Source organism: Camelus dromedarius, chromosome 10 (genome assembly GCF_036321535.1).
Source record: "Camelus dromedarius isolate mCamDro1 chromosome 10, mCamDro1.pat, whole genome shotgun sequence".
Taxonomy (NCBI): domain Eukaryota; kingdom Metazoa; phylum Chordata; class Mammalia; order Artiodactyla; family Camelidae; genus Camelus; species Camelus dromedarius.
Window position 1 is genome coordinate 2,435,130 of NC_087445.1, and position 24,360 is coordinate 2,459,489.

The window sequence follows — 24,360 nt, forward strand, 5'->3', positions numbered from 1 at the left end:
TTTTATGCACAACAGTCCATTTCCCATTGTCCAAGAAACCCATCTATCTAAAAGAACAAAGTGATAAGGTGTTGGGAGTACAGGTGAATACTGTGGGGCACATACTACAAACGGAAATATAAAAACCCCATCTCCTTGGGAACTGTGACCCTGAAGGCACTGCCACAGAGGTCAACCTGTGGGAAAGGGCCAGGTGAGACGGTGGCAATGACCTTTAAAAAAAAGCAACAAGGAGTGTTTGCTAATAAATCCTCAGTCCTTCACGGGACGGTGGTCAGAGAGTAAGTTCCCTTTAATATCTCCTCCAGACAAAGGACAGAGTAGGATCCAGGGCCTTTGAGGGGTAGCTGTCTGAGTACTGGACTCAGCAAACCACAAGCCCTGGGGTCCAGGCCTTACTCGGTCACTTACTATATAAATTTGGGGAAGGTTTTTTTTTTTTTTTAAATCTTTTTGAGCCTTATTATCCTGAGAGATAATGAGGGATGTGGCGTTCAGGATCCAGGGGGTAAAAATTTGGATCTGGGACTCCCATCAGTCTCTTCCATATTTAAAATCCACAATTCTACCAGTCTGTTTAAGATCTCTAAGAAGTAGTAATGAATAGGTCTTTAGCATCTTACAGCCCTGGCTCAATTGTAAACCTTTATATGCATTATTTATATTACTGTAAAAATGCCTCCAAAGACGACTTGAATGCCCTACACTAAATAGTACCTGTCAGTGAAAAGATCACGGAAGGGTGGTACTGATGGAAAAAAATGTAATGAAAGTCTCTCTTGGCAGGCGCCCGCCCCGGCCTGCCTTCCCAGCGGCTGGCACTTCCCACGGGAGGCCTAGGCCCTCGCTTCCTTCCGCCAGGCCTCCAGCTGGAGTACGCCAAGGCTTCTGTGCAGGCCGATTCAGTTCCAAGGCCACTGATGACCCTCCAGTGTCTAGGGGAGGGACGTTCCGAGTACCCTGCCACAAATGACACCTGGACATCGCACTAGTTGTAAAGTTTGACGCAGATCATTATTAATAATAAAGTGTGGAAATCTGTGAATGAGTCATCTTTTTAGTAAATTACAAGGGATTTCCTTTAACTGTATCATTTTCACTCTCTACTATTATGATGAGCTTTCTTGAATCATGAAAGAGGCAGGAAAGCCTTCACTTGGGAAAGGCCAACTGAAAGTATGTTCCACTGGAGCTGAATGTGGTGATCGGGTGACCCTGTTCATAGGGTCTGAAAATTTTCGGTCTTGGGACCCTTTACACTTTAAAAAGTACTGAGGGTCCCTAAGAGATTTTGTTTCATGTGGGTTACAGCTATTCAAAGTTTGAAAGATTCAACAATAAGCTATACATGTTAGCTTAAATAACTTTTTACCAACAACCAAAAAAAGTTTATATTCCCCAAGACAGACAAATGAAAAACTAGCCAGAAGAGTGGCTATGTTTTATACTTTTGCAAGTGTCTTTAATATGTGGCTTAATAAGAGACAGCTGGGTTCTCATATCTGCTTCTGCATTCAATCTGTTGCAACATTGCTATTTCATACAGACACGTAGCTGGGAAAGGGGACAGTATTTTCACAGGCTTTTCAGATAACTGTAAATATTCTTTTTTTAATTCTTTATCAGAATTCAATTAAGGTTAGTTTCATGTAATACCCAAAACTATATAAATAAGATTTTTATATTGTTAAAATTAAAATGCATCAGTATATTTCGTACTTTGGCTGAATTTTGTCCCCCTTGCATAATTTTGTAATATCATTCACTAGTCATTTGGAAAATGCTGATTAACTGAGTTATGTGGATCCTGAAAATGTTGACACATTCAATCATACAACACTGAAGGATCGTATTCGTTGTTATCACCACCTATTGCATCAGAAAAATTTTTAGATATCGGGAAGGGGTCATGGTCATGGTGGCAGATACAAATTTTTCAATATTTTAATTTTTCACTTGAAAGCCTGAATTTTATGCCTGGCAACAAGTCTGTTGTTTCCCTTGAAGTGATAGAAAATATCTACCAACTACACAAATCTTAATAACCATAGTTTGTCTGTTGGTCACTCTTCCAAGTACAAACTGCATTCCATAAAAAAAAAGTGGCTAGTTCAGTGTGCAGTTCAATTACACAAGTGCTGTGGACACTTCCTATTTCATTAAACAGAATATTAAAAAGAAGAGTTCTCAAGATTGAGATTTAATAAAATTAGTAATTTTTACTGATGCATCAGGATATTCTTAAGAGAAACTAAAATTAGTTTTCTTTTGCTGCAAGTATGTGGTGGGAAATATGAGTGGCCCGAATAATCTTTCTGAACAAAGTGAAAAGTTCTTTCTCTTAAGGGATCCATTTTTTCACCTGGCCACAGTAACAGGACAGCCTTAAATACAGAATAAAAGTAGGACGTGGCTTTCCAATTCCATTTTGAAGCAGTTAATGTGAAACAGTCGTGAAAACTGTTCGTGGATTAATTAAAATTTGTGATGGTAACTTGGTTACAGGATAACTGACACGTTTAATAAAAAACATCAACTTAACCAATAATTCTGCCATAAATGGGATGAGAGCTGACTTTGATTATATTAAAAGGGATTCTATCTTCATCAGCAAATTTGCAAAAATATCACAACTTCCATATTAGATCAAGGGTCACAGTTCAGACGTGTTTATCCTGCCTAAAGCCAACACACCACACAAGAACTCATGTTTATACTAATAAGTTAGAGTAATTCTTCACATTTCTATTGATAGAGTCTTTCTAGTGTCTACGAGAAACTCAATTACAATCAGTAAGCTCTAACTGAGTATCTATGTAGCAGGGACTATTTTAGGTCCTGGGAATAAAAGATAGAGGAAGATTCAGTTTCAAATGCAAAAGAGCTTCAACAGTCTAACCAGGAATCCAGTGCCAGACACTGCTCATGGCCTACCAACAGCCCCTGCCTCCCTCTTCGTTGTCTGAACAAATGGAGGTTCTCTTCGAAGTGTGTTCAGGGGAGGTGGCTTACTCTCTCAGTTCTTAGGGGATAAACCAAGATGAGTCAAGCCACTTACGTTCTGCCAGAAAGACTTTCCTCCCCCAGCAGAAGGAGAATATATGAGAACCACACCTTCCTGTCTTTGGATACATTTGTATGAGGAAGTAAGTTCTTGACATGCAGTAGTCATCCTGCAGCATGAGGCAAAAGGCTTCATGGGACTGAAAGTTAACTTACTAAGGAAAGTGGGACAGAAAATGGGAGAGCCTGAATTCTTACGACGTCACTGAACTGTAGCACCAAACCTGGAAATGCTTCCCTGCAGACTTGCCGTTATGTGAAATAGCTCAATGACCTATTAGACAGGCAATTTTTAGATGGTAACTCTACTGTTTGCAGCTGAAAGCATCCTGTTGACATATGTATAGTACACACAATGCAATGTGATGAGTGCTATAGCACACGTACACGTGTGCGTGTGCATGCACGCACACACACACACACACGCAGAAATAAGTAAAGATGAATTTGAGGAAGACACTTATACTGCTTTGGAGAAGACTGGGGAGAGCTGTCACTGATGATAAAGGGGTAGGAGTTCGATAGGCAGACACAGGTGAAGTGGAATTTGAAACAAAAGAACCATAGGAGCAAAGGCATGGAAGGGTAAAAGGCCATGGTGTGCTTGGAGACTAACTCATAAACTAAAGGCTGACTAGGAAGAGCCTGTCCATCTTTACATGCCCAGGGTCTGGCCCACTGCCTGGCACAGAGCTGGTGTCGATAATCCTGAATGAGTGTCTTGGAATGCGACTGGAAAAGCAGGCTAGCACCAAACTGAGACAGGCCTTGTGTGCCAGGGAAAAGAAACACAGTAAGATATTTCACAGAACTGGAAGATAGAGTGACTGTCAAGATTTGTTACTGCTAGATGAGGAAGCTCACCATTCTCCATGCTTTCCCTTCTTGGGTGGGTTTCCTGTACCAGGGTGATGGTCAACAGATGACAGATAATGAGTGAAGAGGAAGGGTACCAGCATTGATGCTGCTCTAAAATGAGTAACATGTTTACATTACCTGCCAGAGTATCCCCTTCACTGATAACTTGTGGAGCTAAGAGTCAAGACGCCTTTACTCATAGTGAAAATGGTTGGGGGGATCTGCCTTATGAAGCACTTTCTTGCAGGAATTACCAATAACAAATGTTCTCTGACCTTCCACTCTGTGCTGCCTGCTGCTAAGCGCTGGAGCTTATTATGAAAGTGTATCCATGGTCCTGATTCCTAAGCAACTTGTAACATACAGAAGAGGAGAGTAAACACTAACATGGGGTCCGCCATGTCTACAGTAATGACTGGCCCAGAGAATGGGCGTGAAAGGAGCTTCGAAGAGAGTGATCTCCAAAGACTCAGGCTTTATGGAGGAAGCAGAACTCAAACTGGGTCCATCTGGAGTGGATCGGACAGTAGATGACATGGTTGGAGGTGCAGACTGAGTAAATTTACTGAAGACCATGAATGCCAGGCAAACCTGAGGATACTCTTAATTCAGATGAGGAGGGCCTCCTTTCTCAGGCAGAGTAAATATATTCAGTAGTAGCTCTGAACAACGTCAAGTCATCGCCAGAGAATTTTCAGGAAAACTGTGAAAGTTGTTCACGGAAAAGATACTTTAAACCACTTAAAATTTTTCAGAACATAATAGTGATGAGGTTCATCGCACCCTGACAACAACTGAAAACCTAAATTCATTCAGCAGGTATCAATTATAAGCAAGACAGTATTTTAGGTCTTCAGAATGATCAAATTGAATCAGAGATGCATCCTGCTGTTTTGAAGTCCAGAGTTTTATTAGAAAAAAGCTTACTTGTAGCTTAGGGAGGAACTGGGGCAGGCTTTGTGGAAAGAGGTGCTACATCCAAGGTACATGCCGAAAAGTCTGGAGATTTGGGAGGTTAGAAAGTAAGGCTGAAGGTTATTTCTGGTAGAGAAAAAGCATAAATAAAAAGAAAAAAGGTTAAAAAATCATGTCTTTGCCAAAATATCATTGGCAGAGTAGATAGTGGCAACAGTCTTACTGTATTTCTTGAGTCCGGACAGCTTTAACCATCAAAAAAAATTTTTTAAAGGGAAAGATTCATTCAGTCCACTTGAATTTTTTGTTTAACTGCTAAATTGAGCCTAATTCTTTACAGGCAAGTTATCTTGGAAAACTAGACTGATTTGTCATATTGGAAGAGTAAAATGGAATAAAAACAGTAAAATCTCCAAAAAAAAAAAAAAAAAAAAAAAAAAAAGAAAAGAAACCAAAGGAACTGAGGGAAAAGCTCAAGAGAAGACAGAAGGATCAAAGATTCCAGGGATTTGAGCTGACTGCCACTGCTGAGCCCGGAAGAAGCCACTCACCCTCTCATTTAAAACAATCAGTAAAGTAGCACATTTGCATTAAATAGTCTCCAAGAATCCTTCAAATTCCAAAAACTGTGACTCCCTAACTTTATGACTTTGCTTTACTTGTCCTACAAAAGTCAAGAATCCATACGTGTGCAGAGGCAGGATTCTCGGATGGATGGCGATAGGTGTGCCATGAAGTGGCCATGTCCAATTGATAGCACGGTTTTCATAGAGGGATAAAATAAAATTTGAAAAGGGCTGTTAAGTGCTTAACATTCTTTAAGTCATTAGGTGGAGTCAGTCAGAGTTCAGTGGGGCCTTACAGCTCTAAGCTTTTATATTGTTACTTAGAAGGCATTATTTGAAGAAATAGTGTTTTTCGACTAGTGAGAATCTTCCAAGTTTTCTAAATGGAGAAATCGTTCAGAAAAAGCCAGATCAATCTTCTGTGCACTTGGAACGATGACCAGTGGGAGAAGAGTTAGAATCAAGCTACTTCCTAATAGGCAAAGATTATTTTTGCCAGTTTAGTTCACTATCAAATTGGCTTATAATTCCTATCAGATACAGTGTTTTGCATGGTATTCTTGATGATAAATCAGGCACAGTTCAAGGGGGGGGGTCCATCTATAAAATGAGAGGACGGGACTAGGTATCTTTCTTGGTATTCTAGTATTATTCAATTATTGGTACCACTAACAACAAAAATAATAACAGGTCATTGCAGGGAGTAACAGAAAGAGCTTTACTCATCACCCCTACAATAAGCAACAATCTCAATTACAATAATGAAAATTTATGGCTTTCTTGCAAGGAGTTGAATGTGTTTTGCACACATCAGCTCATTAAGTGACATTACTCCATTAATCCTGGTGACATCACTGTGAGGAAGGGTACCACAGCTTCTCGCGGCCACCAGCAAGGAGGGGGACAGGTCTACGTGTTTACAGTTAACACCTGATTCTCCTTCTTCTGACCAGGTGACAGGTGTTCTTCACAAATGACACACTGTCTTTCTGAGGCAATCCCAGCTCTAAAGATAGAAACACAAAAGCCTTTTTCATGCCAACACTGGCCACGTCACTTCACACATATACACACACAACATAAAAAAACTCGATCTCTACTAATATCACTTGAAAGAATAACTTTCTGATACAGACATCAAAAATTTAACATCTAGCTACAGAAAGAAAAACGATAAGACCATAAAAAAATCCCACCCAGTAAGAATTAATTCCGTTACATGCTGAAACCATAAACCTAACTTACTGGACTACTTCATAAACCAGTCATTTGTGAACAATTACTTTAACCCATCATGCCACTCACTATCCTGAAAAATAGGCTAATGAATGCTGTATCTCCCCAGAGTCTGCGCATTGTAAACAGTCCGTCCCTCCTTGCTGACTCCCAAAGCTTTATAAACATGCTACAATCAAATCCACCATAGCTCGTGGAAATCCTTTCTTTGAGGAATCTACAAAATGCCAATCGAATACAAATACAAGAAAGAGAAGTTCTTACTACGAAAACATTCTGTATATACAGTATTCTGAACAGTGCTGAAACCTGCACTGGTCATAGAAAAGGCACTCTCCTCCCCGGGCACCCCCGCCCCGGGCTGACAGCATGCTTGGTTCTCTCATTTACACCACACTGCAATAACATAAAGAAGGGTTTACTATTAATCCAGGTTTTACTACAAAGCGACCCGTTATTTCTCTGTCAAACACTGGCAAGAGTGCCAAGTGTCTGTCATCCAATTCAGGGGATTAAGTCTTCTTTTATAGTCTGATACTTGTACCAGTTTATAAAAATACAGATATAGTTTCTTCGAGTTGGTCACAGTCTATATTTTGGCTTGGATTCAGGCAGCCAAGGTTGACTATGACAGCTGGCAGGAAACTGAGGGGAGAATATATCCTCCCCCTTTTAGTCGCCAGGACTTGGTTGCCATAGTGATTAATCCGTAATTGAATGATGTCTTTGTACAATTCTTTTCAGAAAACTTTAAGTAAACTTAAGTTGAAAACACGCAGTTGATTGAAAAACTGTGGCACCGTATCACACACAGGTATAGCTAAGTTCTGTGACATACTTTCATACATTCAAAGAACAAAGTAACTCTAATAAAGGTATTATCCGTTCCTCCCAATATTTAAAACATTTCTTTTTGGTCTAAGCTTAAATCTAAATTGCATGGGGTTTCCCTCTGGTTATCTTTTAAAATAAGCTGTCTTCAGAAATGGTCTGAAATAGTCATGCAGAATTGAGGGCTAAACAAGTTCTTATTTTATATAGGTTATATTGCTAAAATTAAAAAAATATCTAATTAGAAATTTATTTTAGGAGAGATAGGTTTTAATTCAAGACATCTAATTAAAATATGTCCAACAAATAGAAATTAATTGACAAAAGTATCAACTGAAAAGAAAAAAAGAAACATGGAAAAGAACTTTTCTTAATATATGGTTGAATTTGATTGGATTCATAGGTTTTGTCATTTTTGGTTACCAACAGTTACATCAAAAGGCCTGAGAAACTTTGAAAGACTGTAGGATTTTTTATCTCTGATTTGCAGTGTACATTCCTCCTCTTTTGTCAGTTTTCCATTTCGGATAATCCTTTGCAATTTAGTTAAAGGCTCTCACTTAGACGCAACTACAGTATTCTTTGAAAAGTGAAATGCTTGCATATTGTGGCCACTGTTAACCTTGTGTTGCCTTCATACAAATAAATAGGGTTTGTTTTCTTAGGAACTGAGGCTCCGTGTCTGCATCTGGCTGCAGACGCACACACAGACCACACGCAGGCACACACACACCCACACACAATCTCCAAACATGAAGGTCTCTAATAAAACTTTGGTGACAGATATGAAGTACTCAGAAGAATTCTCAGTCATCAGAAAGATTCTGGATGTGAGCCCAAGATGAAAGATACTGGACTGCAGGTGGATGGTCCAGGGGTTTTTGGAGACCTCAAAGAAGAGGCTAACACCATGGCTCAGTCTTTTTGCCTTCATCTCACTCCATTTTCCTTCAGCTTAGTTTATTCTCTGTTCTTCCCATAACCATTTAAAAGTTTTTTCAAAACTGCAAATTCACCCATGGCCACCCACCACGGCACTGAAGCTGTAAAACCTCTCAGTGAGTGACATACATATCTCTAACTAAAGACAGGGGTGTGTTTCACTGATTTACTCATTAAAGGTGTTGAAGTATTATCGACTGGATATGATGAAATCAGTGACTGTGAGCATTTTTTCTGCCTTAGAAATTCAGTGAGATGGCTTTGAAATGTCATCAATATCTCATCTGTGTAAAATAACATTAGTTTAAAAGTCTCTTCAGAAATCCTTAATTTGACCACCTTTACAAATAGTTTTCGGAAAAGAGAAAAATGACCCCACCATCATTCCACTTCCCTGACATTACTGAAAGTAGTTTCTAGTTTCCGGAAGAATTATAATGAGGAGAACTCAGAGTGCTATGTACAGAGATGCAGAAGGCTAGTTTGATGGCCCAGTGCTGTCCCACTCATTTGACTGCTTGTCAGCAGCTACGGAGAGATCATGAATTAGAAGTCACTTCAGCGGATCAATCTAAACAGAAAATAAATCTATCAGCTTTAAAGAGAAAAGTTAACCAGTAACTTCCACTCTAATACAGAGTATCCTAAGATAAAACTGATACAAGTTATAAAGTACTGACTGTTTTCATAAGCAAAAATTTAATAATCACATATAGAAATTTGAAAAATATTCTACCAAAAACATTCTTTTTTTTTTTTTCTTTTGAAGAAAGTCCAAAGCCCCATATGGAGTAGTACCACCCAGTCTTTTATTTAGCGTTAAAGATGGTTGCATGCAACTGTTTATAGATTATCTGTCCTTTTTGATCCCCACCCTCCGGGGGACTTAGAGACCTGACCTCAGTCTTATCCCCTGGCTGTAGCAGCAATGCTTAACATTCACTGGGTGCTTACTTTGTGCCAGGTACCGTTCAGGGCATTGCACAGGCATCACCTCACTTGGTCATCACAACCACCTTCTGAGGTAAGAAGTATAATTACTTGTATTTTAAGCATAAGGAAATTGACGCATAGAGAAGGTAAGTAACTTTTTCACAGTCACACAGGAAGTACGAGGCAGAGCTACAATTCAAACTGAACATTCTGAAGAGAGTCCACGCCACAGGCTGGTAATAACCATCGAAAGTCCTTCTGCCTCTAGGAGATGACAGAGTTCAACAAACTGAAGGTGAGACTCATTATGAGTTCTTTCATTTCTTTCTAATTAAAATAAAAGGAGGAAAGCATGAGGTATGTGCCGGCGTTGTAGTTTTACGTCAAAAATATCGTAGGTTGAGTTTTTGATGTTGGTGAAACACCGAAGAACATCATAAATATGTATGATGACCATCTATTTTGAAAATTCTGGTTTTCATAGAGCAAGACCTTCTTTTTTAATGGTAAGTTTATAATGCCGCCTCTAAGTGAGTTCTGTATATAGGTGACACGTTACAGCTTTTAAGATGCTAAAGCACAACTATACTATTAACCTGAGGTATTAAGTGATACAGGTCCAGTCTGAGAGAAGGAATCTTAGCCTGTCAGAGTTTTACTGTGCCAAGTACTGATTTAAAAGTCAGCCACTGAAATGAGTATTTTGATACAGACTGTTCTTGGCCTGCTGGCATTGGTGATGGGATTGGACCTCCTGCTTAGTGGCTTTGAAACGTCCCTGAGTATTTTATATCCACCATGATTCAGTCATTAAGACACCAGATTTCTTCATCTTTCCTGAGAAAGGTCTACTAAATCGGTCTCTGTGTGATGGGAGAGACACATGGCCTCAAAGGGCATATCAGAAACCCCAGGGCTGGTTATTCCCATTTGTTCCCTGGTAAGAAGTGCCCCTCACTCTGAAAGTCACCATGAAGGGACAAGGTTTCTGATGAGACTGTGCTGTCCACCTCAAGAATACCGGGGCTGAAAAATGCTGAAAACTACTGATATTGCTAACGTGAGGATAAAAGAACTCCCTCCGTGTTCCCCCCACCCCTCTATTAAATAAGGCAAAGTATACTTCCATCATTCTCATGTTTACAGCTTTCCTTGGGACAGTTCCAAAGGGGCTTTTCATTGCTTCTCTATCTAGTGGTTGCTTCTTTGGTCCATTTTGGGAGATATCATATGGCTGTAAACTTCTTCTCTGAGAAATATTTGAATAAGCTAGTAACCAATATCTAGTTAAATTATTTCATTAACATCTACTATATGGTTTGCCAAGTTTTCTGACCTTTCACATTAAAATTTGCTTGGAAAAGAGCATGGTTAAGAAAAAAAGGCATGGTTTAATAAAAAACCTAATTAAAAAGCAGCTGTCTGTTTAGAAGATTCTGATACGCTCTTCATTCTCATATAGCAAATTTCCAGCAAACTCAGCATATTTCTGCCTATCTTTTTCACGTGGTTCCTACGAGGTAGTCAAATTGTAGAGATGCCATCTACAGTTTTGGCTGAGATATGGTATATTCGTATAGCAAATGAAAATATAATAAGTGGCATACTTAAGTCACGAGAGAATGCTTTCATGAGTTATGTCTTGGTATTGTGTCTTTGGATTACGTTGAAAAATGCTAAAAGCACAGCCTTTCAAAGTCCATTATTACATTTACTCTAAGGATATTATAAGACAACTGACTGTTGACTAGATCATTCAATGGTCCCCATTTAAAACGTCAGGTGACAAATTTTCTTCAAATTAAGCACTAGGGAAAAAAAAGCCTTGCTCCTCCTTAGAAGAGCTAGTATTTTTGTTTTTTCTAAGGACAACCATTCAGCTCAGTGTTTCTCAGCAGGGTGTTATGGCATTTTGGGCAGAACAGTTCTTGGCATGTGGGTCCCCCCCCCCCCCAAGTGGGGACAGCCATTTAGTATCCCTGGCTTCCAGACATTAATGCCAGTTGGGCCCTCAGTCACTGTGACCACCCAAACTGCCCAACATTTTCAAATGCTCTAGTTGAAAAAACACTACATATATTTTTACTTCCTTTGTTTCGTCTACCAGGAAACTCAATCAAATCTGTCAGTTAAAAAAACATATGTCTAGGTAGATACAATATATCGTATATAATTCCATTCTAACTTTCCCCCAGTCTTGAACTTCCAGTTTATCTCCTATTCTCTTTGGTCATGAACTTCATTTTGTATTCTAATTTTATTAAGACAGCCCCAAATCTTTGTCAAACCAGATGAAGTACAACTAAATGAAGACAGTTTGACAGTTCAGAGGCCCTTCCCTCCCTTCATTTTTAAAAGTAGTGCTAACTTGAAACAAAAACGTCATTGTTATACACAGTACACATTTTTAATTTCTACACTAAAAGCGGTAGAAAAAAATGACTCCTCAGACACTTAGCTTTAAGGAATTAAAAAAAAAATAAGCCAAAGAGAAGAAAATAGTTTTTAAAACTTTTGATGAAAGGCATTATGTGTAAATAAAATACCTACTTTTATATAAAGCCTTGTTTCTATATAACAGCAATTTTAAATGAGAAGAGCCGAGAGAAGTTATTTATTACTTTTAACAACATTATAAAAAATATTTTGTTAAAAATATATTCTATATGGAGTTAGTTTTTGGGTGCATCTTCATTTTAGATGAAACATTTTGGAGGAAATCTAATGATACACTCTCCCTTCCCCACGTGAGACAAGTAGTTTTGGTTGTGATTTAACTGATTCCCTCAGTTTCCTCATTTTTGGCAAACTTTCACTGAGGGAAACTATTAAGCAACTCAACAATATCAGGCATCTCGATATAGATTTGGCTCTTAATATAAAACATCTTGAGTGACGACAGTGTCCCCAGTGGTACTGGTTTTTACGCTTATTTATGCGTCACTTGCAGGCCTGTTTGTACTTCTGAGGGAATACTTAGAGAAGATCCTACTGAGGAAAATGAGATTAAAATGAGAAGAGACATTACCTAAGCTCTTCCTACCTTAGAAGTGCAAACGGCTACGTTTGCGGGAAGCTGGGAAAACTGCTTCAGTTCAAACACATCACGCGCTGCCCATCGGCTCATGTGATTTTCCGCTTTGCTTGATCCGATCACATTCTGGTTTGAGTGAACGTAAGCCACTTCCTGAACGCCACCTAGGAGGCAATCGACGTTGGTTAAGTGATGCCGCATGATGAAGCAATATGGTTCAAAGTACACTTTAAAAATGATCAGCAATACATTAAAACCGGTTATGCTTATTTTATTTTTAAACCTTGAGGGAAACGTCCAGTTTCGATGTCAGGATCAGAATTCTTTAAATAAAGATATTGAATAGAAAAAGAGTTCAAATATACTGATCCAGGTTAACTTGGAGATGACTTTTCTCTCTTATCAATGTAAGGACTTTTGTGATGAGGTAGTAATTTTTAGATTTCAAGTTGAAATAAGGGTTTTGCCAAGAGAAAAGCCATAGTGGAAGGCTGAATATGTTTTCTCTGTTGATTTAAAAAAAATGTTTACTCATTTAAAGAGAAGCTCTAGTCTCATCTGTGCCTTTAAGCACGCACGCAATTACAGGGATGAAGCGGGAGCATGGGGTTTACGCCCAGGGAGTTTCAGTTGGACGGCTTTGTTCAGCTTTACTGTTTCTATCGTGTCTTTTCTGTACATATGCCCAGAGAATGTCAAGATCTGGAGGCTCTGAGGAAATGAAAAAAATTAACTTACAGCTTTTATCTGGAAGAAGTTTAAAAAATGGCTACATTTTTTATTGTTTTGCTTCTAGGCACCTATAATTTACTTTTAAATTGTGGTCATAAAAGAGAAGGCTAGAACTGAGGTCTATAAAAGCTCCCTCAAACAGCTCTGGCAATGAAGCTCAATTATGACCTTCAACACTTGTGCTGTTTCAGTCCTGAACCTCTCTCAGCCAAAACTGTCAATCATGAGAAAACAAGATGTCACATAAGATGACTAACAGAGCAACTAAGAGAATATTCTCCTTTAATTCCAAAATATCATGTAATGTATAGAGTGACAGTTTAAAATCTTCAAAAGGACTCTTCCGGTGGAAGATTTAGGCAGATTTTTAAGATGTTGGTGACACACCTGATGCATTATTCAAAATAGCAACTAGTCCCACATTAGCTCTTGACTCCTTTTACACGGCGAAAAACCCAAGACCAAAACTTGGCCGCTCTTTTTAAAAAGTTTCTGCAGTAACTCCTCAAACCTAAAATCTAATCGCAGCACGCAAACCAAAGGATAGTCCGCCGCCTCTTGAAAGTTTGCTTTCTACCACTTAGCTTTTCTGAAAGACCTCCATTAGCACGTGTTTCCACAGAGGAAGAAATCCAAAGAGGATTTTTCACTTTTATGAAAAAGGGCAAAAAGTGACAACAGTGTCCAGTGTTTGTTTTGCAGCGAGCCGCTGCAGGGCCAGCGCACTCCCCAGCCCCAGGAGGGGCACCGCCAAGCTCCTTCCCCAGGAATGACTCTCAGCATCTCCGCATCAAGCTGTCACAGCTTTGGGCTGTGTCTGTGAGCATCTGGGCTTAAGCTGGATTTATTTTGTGCAATTGTGAACAAGATGTTTTCTAAGGTAATTGCTTCTTTGCTTTGTGCCATTTTGGCTTATGAAAAGCTACTCAGGAAGGCTCTATTTTCACATAACAGGGGAAACCTGCACTTAGTTACAAGGGTATCAAAATATGTATCATAATGAACTTTTAAACGAGGCTGCTAATAACCACAAAAGCAAGCTTGATTTGTAAATAAATCAAACACAATCATTAAGGTTTTTAACATCAAAATATCCTTGTCTATATATCAGATTCTTTCAGGTAATTTTGGGGAATGAGACACTTTTGAAAGCAATGCTGACTCTTAAAAGTCACTACACAGCTTCTCGGCAGATTGTGGCAGGGAAAGATTTTCAATCTCTCTGAATCCTCATGTGAGAACATGAGAACAGTAACTAAGCCACAAAACCAAAAGCCGAGGACAACACTCCCAACAAAATAAAATTACAAGACACTCTCATGAGCCCTAAAATACAAGAAGGTGGGTATCAGCCACTAATAGCTACACACTCTGCATGGCATCAGGGTCTCTGTGGTGAAGGAAGAAGGAAACAGCAGGGTGGCATCTGATGGATCTGAGGTGAGGACACCCTGGCACCACAGGCTACCTGAGATCAGCAGTTGGATCTGGGAAGGTCTTCTACTCTTTAAAGCTGAGTGCTGTGTACGGGGGGCTTGTGGAAAGAGACCTGAGAGGCTGGGGCAGGCTGGCCCTAAGAACTCCCCAAACTGACCCACAAGGGCTCCCAGGTCAGGACCATACAATGAGGAAAAGCTGCTGAGGTGGAGTCAAAATGAGCAGGAGAGGAAGAACAGGGCTGCGGGAAAGAGGAGGTCTAGAGAAAAGCAGGGGAGAGGGGCAGGGACAGGAAACCCACCACAGTCCTGAACACTGTGCACAAATAGCAGATACGAATCTCTGCGAAGTTAGAAAAGGTTTCCTAAACTCTGTGTCATTAAAAAAAAATTCCAGGAAAAGAATTTCTATAAAAATGAGCAAGAGGGTCAAGTATCATAAAAATTGTAAGAGAAAAGAGAATAAGCAGCAAGTAATAATCCTACAATAAAAACATGCCAGAAAGATGTGCTTACAAAACAGAATAAAATCATAAATGATTTCGAAATTAGGTAAAAGACTTTAAGAAAGTCATAAAATACAGGAACCAACAACATAAATCAGAATTAGAATAACTCAGAAATGAGAGGCAGAACTCAGAAAAGATTTAGGAATTTAAAAAAAAATCAGAAATGAAGAATAAACTAGAAGGAACATTAAGAGGGGATAAACATAACAGATACTGATTTATGAGAAATAGAAGAAAATCTTTAAAAAGAAGAAATGAAAGGGAGATAAAGGATTTAAGAGAATGTGACAAACACTGAAGACAAAGAAGACTGAAGATCTGAATGACAGAAATTCCTGAAGACAAGAGCTAGAACAAGTAACTAAAAATACTAGTACAAATACACTTTCCTGAAATAAAAACTGAGTTGAGGCTACACTATGAGAATACTGATCCAGACAGCTCTGGACTGAATATTTGCACCCCCGCCAAAATTCACATGTTGAAGCCCCAATCCCCAGTGTGATGGCATTTGGTGGTTAGGACTTTGGGAGATAATTAGATGATGAGGATGGGGCCCTAATGAATGGGATTAGTGCCCTTATAGTAAGAGACATGAGAGAGATGATTTCTCTCTCTGCCATGTAAGGACACAGCAAGAAGGCAGCCAGGTGTAAACCAGGAAGAGGGTCCTAACCAAGAACCTACCCACACTGGCAACCAGATCCTGGACTTCCAGCCTCCAGAACTGTGAGAAATAAATGTTGTGTAAGCCACTCAGTCTATGGTAATTTGTTACAGCAGCCTGCGCTAAGACAAACACCAAAATACAATCTAGTAAAATTACTGGAAAAAAGAAAAGGAAAAAAAAACATGTAAAAATACACATATGTACATATATATTATATACACACATACATATATACACAAATAATTTATCCACTGAAAAGGCCCAGAAATAACAACCAAGCTAGTATAGTAGCACTGGTCATTCCTCGCACCAGCCTGTGGTCTTCAAACACACTTTCTCTCTAAAAGAAACCAAGGCTTCTTGGAGAAATTAATGATTCTAGGTCTCAGGCAGAAAACGCATGAGATGATTCTGGAGCGTCCTGCAATTAAAGATGATCAGCATCATGTCAGAGATCTCATGAATCAAAATGCTCATGTCCAAAGGCTCCCACTATCCAAAGATGGGCTAACTGAGCCTCAATATTAATATTAATTGAAATGGATTTGGACCCATTAAATATGTTTGAATCAATAATTCATAGCGATTTTAGAGAAGAATGGGTCATCCTTTAAGCATATAGAAAGTCAACTTACTATGCAAAAAGCTGATAAGAAACTGTTTTTCCTGCCTTCTCTATATGAATTGCACCACTGGGTAAGTAATAGCAGATGAGGAGAAGCATCTCCTTACAGAAGCATCCTTACTAACAAATGAAAAATAAATAAGAGAAGTAGAAACTGTCATTTTGCTGCTTTGAATGAATAGTTACAGGCATTAAGCATCAATGGCTGCCAAGACCATAAGAGAGAAACCAGCGAACATTTGTCACACACTTTTGTCTTGTCAAAGGGACTAGATTTGATACAGTGTCAGAAGCCAACTGCTCATTTGCAGGAAATACAGAGGGAAGAGGAATATGTCCAACTGTACCAAGAGTACATAGTCAGCAAAATGCAAATTAAGTAGAAATCTATAGGTGGCCTGGGTTCTTCAACAGATGAACCTCAGAGAAATGAAAGAGACAGAGGTGGAATCCTATACGTTAAAATAAACCATCTAAAATTTTTTTTTAATGAGTGAGACTAAACTATAATGTCTAGGGATACACATTTGTATCAAATGTATACACATTTGACAAAAACCATAAAAACGCAAAGATGTTAGAATAATTAGTATTTATGGAGGTGGGGGGCTGTGATTCAGATGGGCCACGTGGAAGGGGTCCTGGGGTAGATGAGAAACTTCTCTTCTTGACCTAGGTCTAGTCTTCCCTTTATCCTGCCACCAACCACTCCCTCATTGGTGTCTCAAGGTAGCATCTTGGTTGTAGAGCTAATTCAATCTAACTCAAGAATCTATTACAGAACTGTCTGATTGCACAAAACGAATATGTAAAGAAAAGTTTTCAGAATGTATTTGCAGTTACCTAAAAATTTATCCATTGATTCACATGTGGGCTCTTGATTGACAATGCTCTCGTTTGAAAATTTCATTGGTTTTCTTGGTATGGAAGTGCTGTTCTTCTTATGACCAGGCAATTTTGAAGAAAAACTGATTCTCTCTTTTATAGATTTTGGTCTATGATTCTGTTTAGAGAAACTGATATGGCGAACAGATAAATCGTCATCTGAGGATGAAAAATCATCAATAGTCTGAGAGTTGCAGTCTTTAGCTGTTGCACACAGTTGGTCTGTTCTCTTCATTGTTTTTGGAAAAGTGCAAAATTCCCTTTTATTTTCCTTTCTTCTCTTCAACTTCAAAGAACTAGTAGCTCTTTGCTTTCTTAATCCTGACTTGGACGGAATTTCAACGTCATCAGATTCATCACTAATATCGCTACTTCCTTTTCTTTTTGGAAAAGATTTCAGGGTCATGTTCTCAGGATTTAATTGTTTTGAAATTAGTCCATTTCCTTTGACATTGGTCTTCCTATCATCCCCATTATTTCTTCCTTTTACAGGGTTTTCTGTTTCAGAATCTTCAGATCCATCCACAGGTAGCTTAAATCTTACACTATTCTTAAGGACTCTCTGAGTTGTATACTGCGTGGGAAAGATGACATCACTGTCCTCTGAATCTGTGACATCCTCTAAGATGCAACGGTGGTCAGCTGTATTTTTAAAATTTTTCTCATCATCAGACTCAGAAGAAATATTCTGTTCTAAAATCTTCTTACTTTTATCAAGAATGCATTTTTCATCTGGATTTAGGATGTTAGCTAATTGCTGATGTTTCAAAGTACCAAGAGACTCTCGACTTTCCTGACAACCCACATCTTCGGCTTGTGTTGAAAGGCATGAGGGCTGTTCATCAGAACTCACATCATCAGAGGTACTGCTTCCATCACTGTCCTCAGCCGCTTTACATTTTGCCTCAAACAATTGAGAGAAACCACACTGGAGTAAGGTGAGCTGTCCAGGAGAACCTAAAGTTTTACTTGAGTCTGATGCTTTGTTCTTAGCAGTCTTTATTGTAGAGTTTCCCACCGATTCATCGTCACTAAACTCACTGCAGAGATCACGTGCTGCTTTTGCCAGTGGTTCTGCAGGTTGTTCTGGACCTCTGTGTTGGCAGTCAGGCCCTCCAGGCTATATAAGAAGCAATGACAGAAATATTAGAAAACATCACGATAATAATATCAAATCCATCACACTGGAAGGGGATTAAATTTGGGCATATAATTGATGTGTATCACTTCGTATTTTCTGTAACTACAACATTTAATAAACAAACGTTAACAGATTTAATATTACAGCCTGGTATACTCTTTTCTCTTTTCAAGTTGAATAACTTTCCAAATGAATGAAAATTTAAACTAGAACACCAAGTGATCAGTTATTTCTAAGGAAAGCACAGAGCAGAGCTGTCAGCTTGTAAGATGCAGAGACCAGCTCTGGCCTCCAAGTGAAAAGCACAGAACTTACTCTTTCAATCATGCTTTAAAAACAAAACAAATCTGTAGGAGTTAAAGTAAAGAGTTTGCAACTGGCAAATGGTTCTAACTGATTACAAATAAGATTTGATAGACTCTTGACCCCCTAGAAATAAAGAAAATATTGTTGTTATCAAATATGTTTCTTTCACATCAGTCAGAGCTAAATAGATTCTCCAGTTTCTGACAACTGAGGCTTTATTAGTAAAAGATTTGAGAAAAGTATTATCCAGTAATACTTCTGCCAACATTTGGTATTCATGTATTTCTATAAATTTGGATAAATATTTACTCCATATTGGGTGATATAAATTTACAGGGGTGGTATAAATTCATAGTTATCATTATATGTACTTATCATACAGTTATATGATATACTGTTATATCATATATGTGATATACAACATAACACAGAGTTATCCCACAGCCCATTATGTTGTTGGGTTTGTATAAATTTATAGTTAAATTCCTAAAAACAAACAAGAAAAAACAGCAACAACAATTTTTTTTAAAGTCTACATATATTCTTTACTTTTAAAAAGGCTTTATGATGACAATATAGATTCTGTACTGTGTGCGATGACAAACTACTCAAAAGATCAAAAGACAAAGGACTCAAAATATCTGCTTGAGTCAGAGAATGAGTCTGATGTTTGGATTCAATAATCCTAAACACATATTGACTGCTATCTTTGTTTAGTTTGTTGTTTAGTAAAAAAAATTATTTGTTTATGCTGGATTGGCCACCTATACAGTGCATTTAATTTTGGAGTTACGTTTTGGTATATTAAAATTCCAGTCTGGAATGTAAACCCTGGATGATTGCGCCTCAATTTGTTTCTGTGATATGGAATGCTAGCCTACATTATTAATTTTCCTGACAGTTCTCTGACTCTCCGTCCTTGATTTTTTTTTTAAAAAAAGACTTTTTCTTTACACACTGAAAAATGAAGGAAAAAGACAAGAAACTTCAAATCATCACACACATGTTTCCTTGGAGTTCTGGTCTACAGAGTCAAAGATTGCTTACTGTTTCTAGTTTGTGTACTGGAGGTTCTTCCTTCAACCATGTTGTGGCTGTCATGATCCCTGCTTCCACTTGGCCTTCTCTCTACAAAGAACGCAAATAACTGTGTGAAACATGGGGCGAACACAACCAGACAAACAACAGCAACGGCACGTGCTAAAACTCAGAGTTAAGAAATCCGAGCACAGCTTGCTTTAGCTCTCTTCATGCTGCTTTGCAGTATGCTAATTAAGGAACTCATAGACAGTTTATATCCCATTTTTAAATGCTTGTAATTCTCAAGTAGTAGAGAGGCACAGTGGAAACCTGCTGCATCCGTAAAATACTCTTCTTTCTTATCATAAGCTTATTTTTTCAGATAGAAAATTAACACTTCTCAGCAAACTCCATTAAAAGCCCTCACAGGGAGAGTGAAAAAATGTTATATATTTACCTAGTAGTGATACATGTCTATATAATAATTACATAACTATTATATTCATGTAAATATTATATAATATTGCAATAACTGTAAGGACATACTATCAACGTTTCAAGCACCACAGATGATGCTGGGTATTGGGAACTGGTATTCTAGTTTACATTGCTAGTGTATTTGTAGCTCATATTTATTAAAATGTGTACTGATTCCTTCAGTGTTAGCAGACATCAAAATGAAAACATCCATCCAATGTAAAACTAAAAAAAAATTTAATTATCTAACAGGTTTGTTACATCTTTTAGGAAAGTATGCTTTTAAAGCTTTTGGTATTTCATGTAGCAGAAATATTTCATGGCCTAGATCCTAGGATATTAAATTCATCTTCAAGTGAAAATAAATTGATTTCTCTTTCCAAGGCTTTATTTGTTGATAGAACAAGGGGAATTAGTACTACCATCACCAGAGTTAACAAATATCCAGGTTACAAATACACCAATATTCATAATACATCCATGGCATGGTTCCAGCTACCTGGTGTCCTGGGCAACAAGGGAGACTCTCCCGTACAGAAGTCAAGAAGATGATGAAGAGTTCTGAATTGCCATGGGACCTTTCCTCCCAATGCCTGGAGGCTATTACTGTAAGGGAGTGGGGAGCCTCCTTCCTCGTGCCTTTTCATCTTCTCAACAGAAGCTAAATGGCTACAACAGATGTAACTGGCAGCACCGGAAGCATCCTCAAGCTGCCAGAATCCCTCTCTGATAGGTAAGCGGCAGCTCCTCTGCTGCTGCCCAGGCCAGACCCCTTGGAGTCATCCTGAACTCCTCTCTTTTTCTCATACTCTCTGTCTGATCCAGCAGCAAGTCCTGTCACCTGTACAGAACCCAGCCATATCTCAGGCCATCCACCACCACCCCTCCGGCCCAAACCATTATCTCCCGGCTGGACCGTGGCAGTGTCCTCCTACCTGGCTTCTTGCTTCTGCTCTTGAACCTCTACTGTCTGATTCGTAATATTTAGATAGACAGTATAGATCAGACTATGCCATTCTGTTGTTCAGAACCCTCTGATTGTTTCTATTCTCCGTCAAAGCCGAAGCCGCAGCTCCTGCCTGATCTGGTTTCCCCTCATCTGAATGGCCCCATCTTTTGCTTTCTTGCCTGCTCCGCTCCAGCCACTTGGGCTTCCTCGCCATTCTGAAGTCATGCTGGGCAGGCTTCTCCCTCAGGGCCTGCGCATTTGTTCTTCTCTCTAAACGCCGCTTCCTTCCTCATCTTTTCGAAGAATCAAATACAGTCGCACTGTGAGTGCTTCCTTGGCTACTCCATCAAAATTGATAAGGCTTTTTCCTTGACAGGTGCCCTATTTCCTTTCCCCATTCTGCTTTACATACAATATTGTGTACGCTTAAGGCGTGCAAGGTGTTAATTTGATACATTTATCTACTGCAACATGACTGCCATCCTAGCTCTAGCTAATAGCTCTAACACGTCACATGGTTATCATTTCTTTTATGTGGTGAGAGCATTAAGATCTGTCCTTCAGCAATTTTGAGGCATATAACATAGTATTGTTGACAATAATCATTATGCTGTTAGATCTCTGGAATTTATCCATCTTCTATTTGCTCTATTTTTATCCTTAGAATCTATCACCATAATATACTATATGCTTTAGTTATTTTTGCTGTTTATCATCTGTTTCCCTCAAATAGAATGTACATTTTTTTGCAGGCAGGACTTTTTGCCTATTTTCTATTTTCATTTCTGTATGCCTAGCTCTATGTACAGTACTGACTATTTAGCATATACTCAATAAATGTGAAATTAGCTCTCAATAGCTATCTCTAAAGGGAAACCATCAGAAAGTCAATGCAAAATAGAACTAAACTGCCCAGAAGCCATCAGATTAAAAGTGTTCTATAAATTCAAATTTCTGTACCTTAAAACATTTTAAAGGGGATTTTTCTACAACCTTTAAAAATTAAAAATGTGTCACAGGAAGGGGAAGATTTCTTTTACTGTATGATATACGCTTCTATTATACAGGGCTTGGAATAATAATATTTTAAAACATCGTTTGGCCAAAAGCACAGCAAGAATCTACTAAATTCTGGTTGATAACAAATAAGCAATTTTAATTCAACATTTAATTTAACAATTGAGTGCCAATGATGTGTCTAGGAAGAAGTTAAGCATATTTTACCACAGACAAAATATGAGATACGGAGGGTCCTGACATTAACAATCCTGAGGAAGAAGCAACATCTGTTTAGGACGACCAGAGAATAAGGGAACTTTCCATTCATTAAACTGTCATGTGGAATGTCTTACCTAACACTTGTTTAAAAAGGAGTGGGTGGCTATTCTGATAAAAGAGGAAACTAAACTATTTGATATACAACAGAAAACAGGATAATATAATACTAATATGTTTTACAGATAATGATGTCAAATTAGAAACATGAGTATAGTCTGGTATGTTGGGTAGTACTCTGAGATGGGGGTGGGATCTGAGGGGGGCCTGGAGGACAAACGATATTATTGATAAGAGAAGACAAATAGGAAAGAAAAAGTCTATGAAAGAAATGGTATGCCCAAAACAAGAAAAAGACAAGAGAAAAGGGGACTTTCAATGGGCCACTCAATTCAGAATCAGTTACAATACAATAAAAACTCAGCGATATACACCAGATATTGTATAACAGTGGTAACAGTCACAACACACAGATACATACCCCCCTCTTCCCCATCACTGGTGATCACGCTGGAACTGTTACGGAACTCGCCTGACATATGCTTACTGATGTCATGCGTTCATTACGTAACTGTCCTCTTCTGCCTCCCATCAGGTGGTCTACGTTCTTTAAGGACAGGGACCAATTGTTCCTCGAACTATTTTTATGGTACTTATTAAATAAGTGAAGAACATTAAGGTTTCCCTACAAAGTCCTGGCAGTTAAGGGAAATATACCCTTAAGTTTTCCAAGACTTAGTTTCCTCAACTGTATGACGAAGGGGTTGAAAAAGAGGACAGTCTAGGATTTTATGATACTTATACCAAAATTAAGTAGAAAATAGGTTAATATTCTTAATACTCTGGCATATTAAAGACTTTAAAAGATTTTTTTTTAAAGGACATAAATATCCTGTTAAGAATAAGAAACATCTGCATGCTGAGGATGAACACAACTGGGAGAATTTGAAATACTGGTGTGGAATTTTTATTGGGAACAGAAAACAAAAATCTCCATGAGACATGAGAGTGCATCTCGGGGAGTATTCATTTGGTAACTTTTAATCGAAACACATTTTATATTTTTGTTTATTTAGGAAAGTCTTCTTTTTAAGTTCCTGACTTCAACAGCTGTTTTCAACATAATAAATTTCTCTTTCCCAGTCTGAAAATGGCCTTCAAGGTCACACTGTTTAGTATATGTAACTGTATTTGTATGCATACATCATTTATAACTATGCATGGGAAAAATCTTAGTTTAGAGGTATAATAATTCATTTCCTATTTCTCTAAAAGTAGAAACTCTAAACGTAGGACAGCTTTCATGAACAAAACCAAAACTTCTCCAAAAAGGCACCAGCAATTATATTTCAAGTTTCCTGAGGGAGAAAATCATGTTTAAAATATTGAAAAGGTCAGAGAAAAATTTCACACCTCCAGGATGTCCCTTGTCAGGCAAGACCCTTCGGATCTTAGTTTGAAGAGATTGTAGACCCCAAAGAGCTCTCCTCGGTGCTCTTTCGATCCTTGCACTGCTTCAAAATATCGCTTGGCATTTTCACTACCAATCACCACACAGTGAAGTTGCTGTAACAGAGAAAACACAAGGTATTTTTAAAGTGTTTGCTCCAACAATATGTCAGAATTTCCTGGCTTTCCCTGTATATACACAGCTTTAGCTGGGGCAGACAGAATCCCCGCAGGGAGGAAATTTTACTTTAATTTCCCTGGCAGATGTTGCCATTATGGTGAAATAATAATAATCTGGCCAGTCTTATTGAAGAAGAAATCTTACGTTTCCTATTTCATGTGTTTTCTAACAACTGAGTCAAGATCATATCTCTGTGGAATAGCCTCCTGACGTAAAACGTAAAAGGCACACATTTTAATACACTTACCTTCTTTCTAGACTTATTTCAACAGAAACTACTAAGACTGGCAGAAATAGTCCCTACATCACCAAATTAAATTATAATCT

At 38.4% G+C, this 24,360-nt stretch overlaps 1 protein-coding gene across 3 annotated transcripts in view; it reads right to left on the reverse strand.

Moving 5' to 3' along the window:
- Positions 1-24,360, reverse strand: part of ERCC6L2 (ERCC excision repair 6 like 2) — an 84,001-nt gene that overhangs the window by 16,182 nt on the left and 43,459 nt on the right. For 2 of the 3 annotated variants that reach the window (XM_031447098.2, XM_010974857.3), the window contains exons 14-17: positions 23,817-23,969; positions 19,730-19,810; positions 17,194-18,355; positions 12,388-12,542 (exon numbers count right to left, since the gene is read on the reverse strand). In XM_031447098.2, the coding sequence (XP_031302958.2) occupies positions 12,388-12,542; positions 17,194-18,355; positions 19,730-19,810; positions 23,817-23,969 (1,551 nt within the window). Of the gene's footprint in view, positions 1-5,933; positions 6,296-12,387; positions 12,543-17,193; positions 18,356-19,729; positions 19,811-23,816; positions 23,970-24,360 lie in introns of those variants that run through there. The other variant, XM_064490104.1, reaches the window with a different exon arrangement.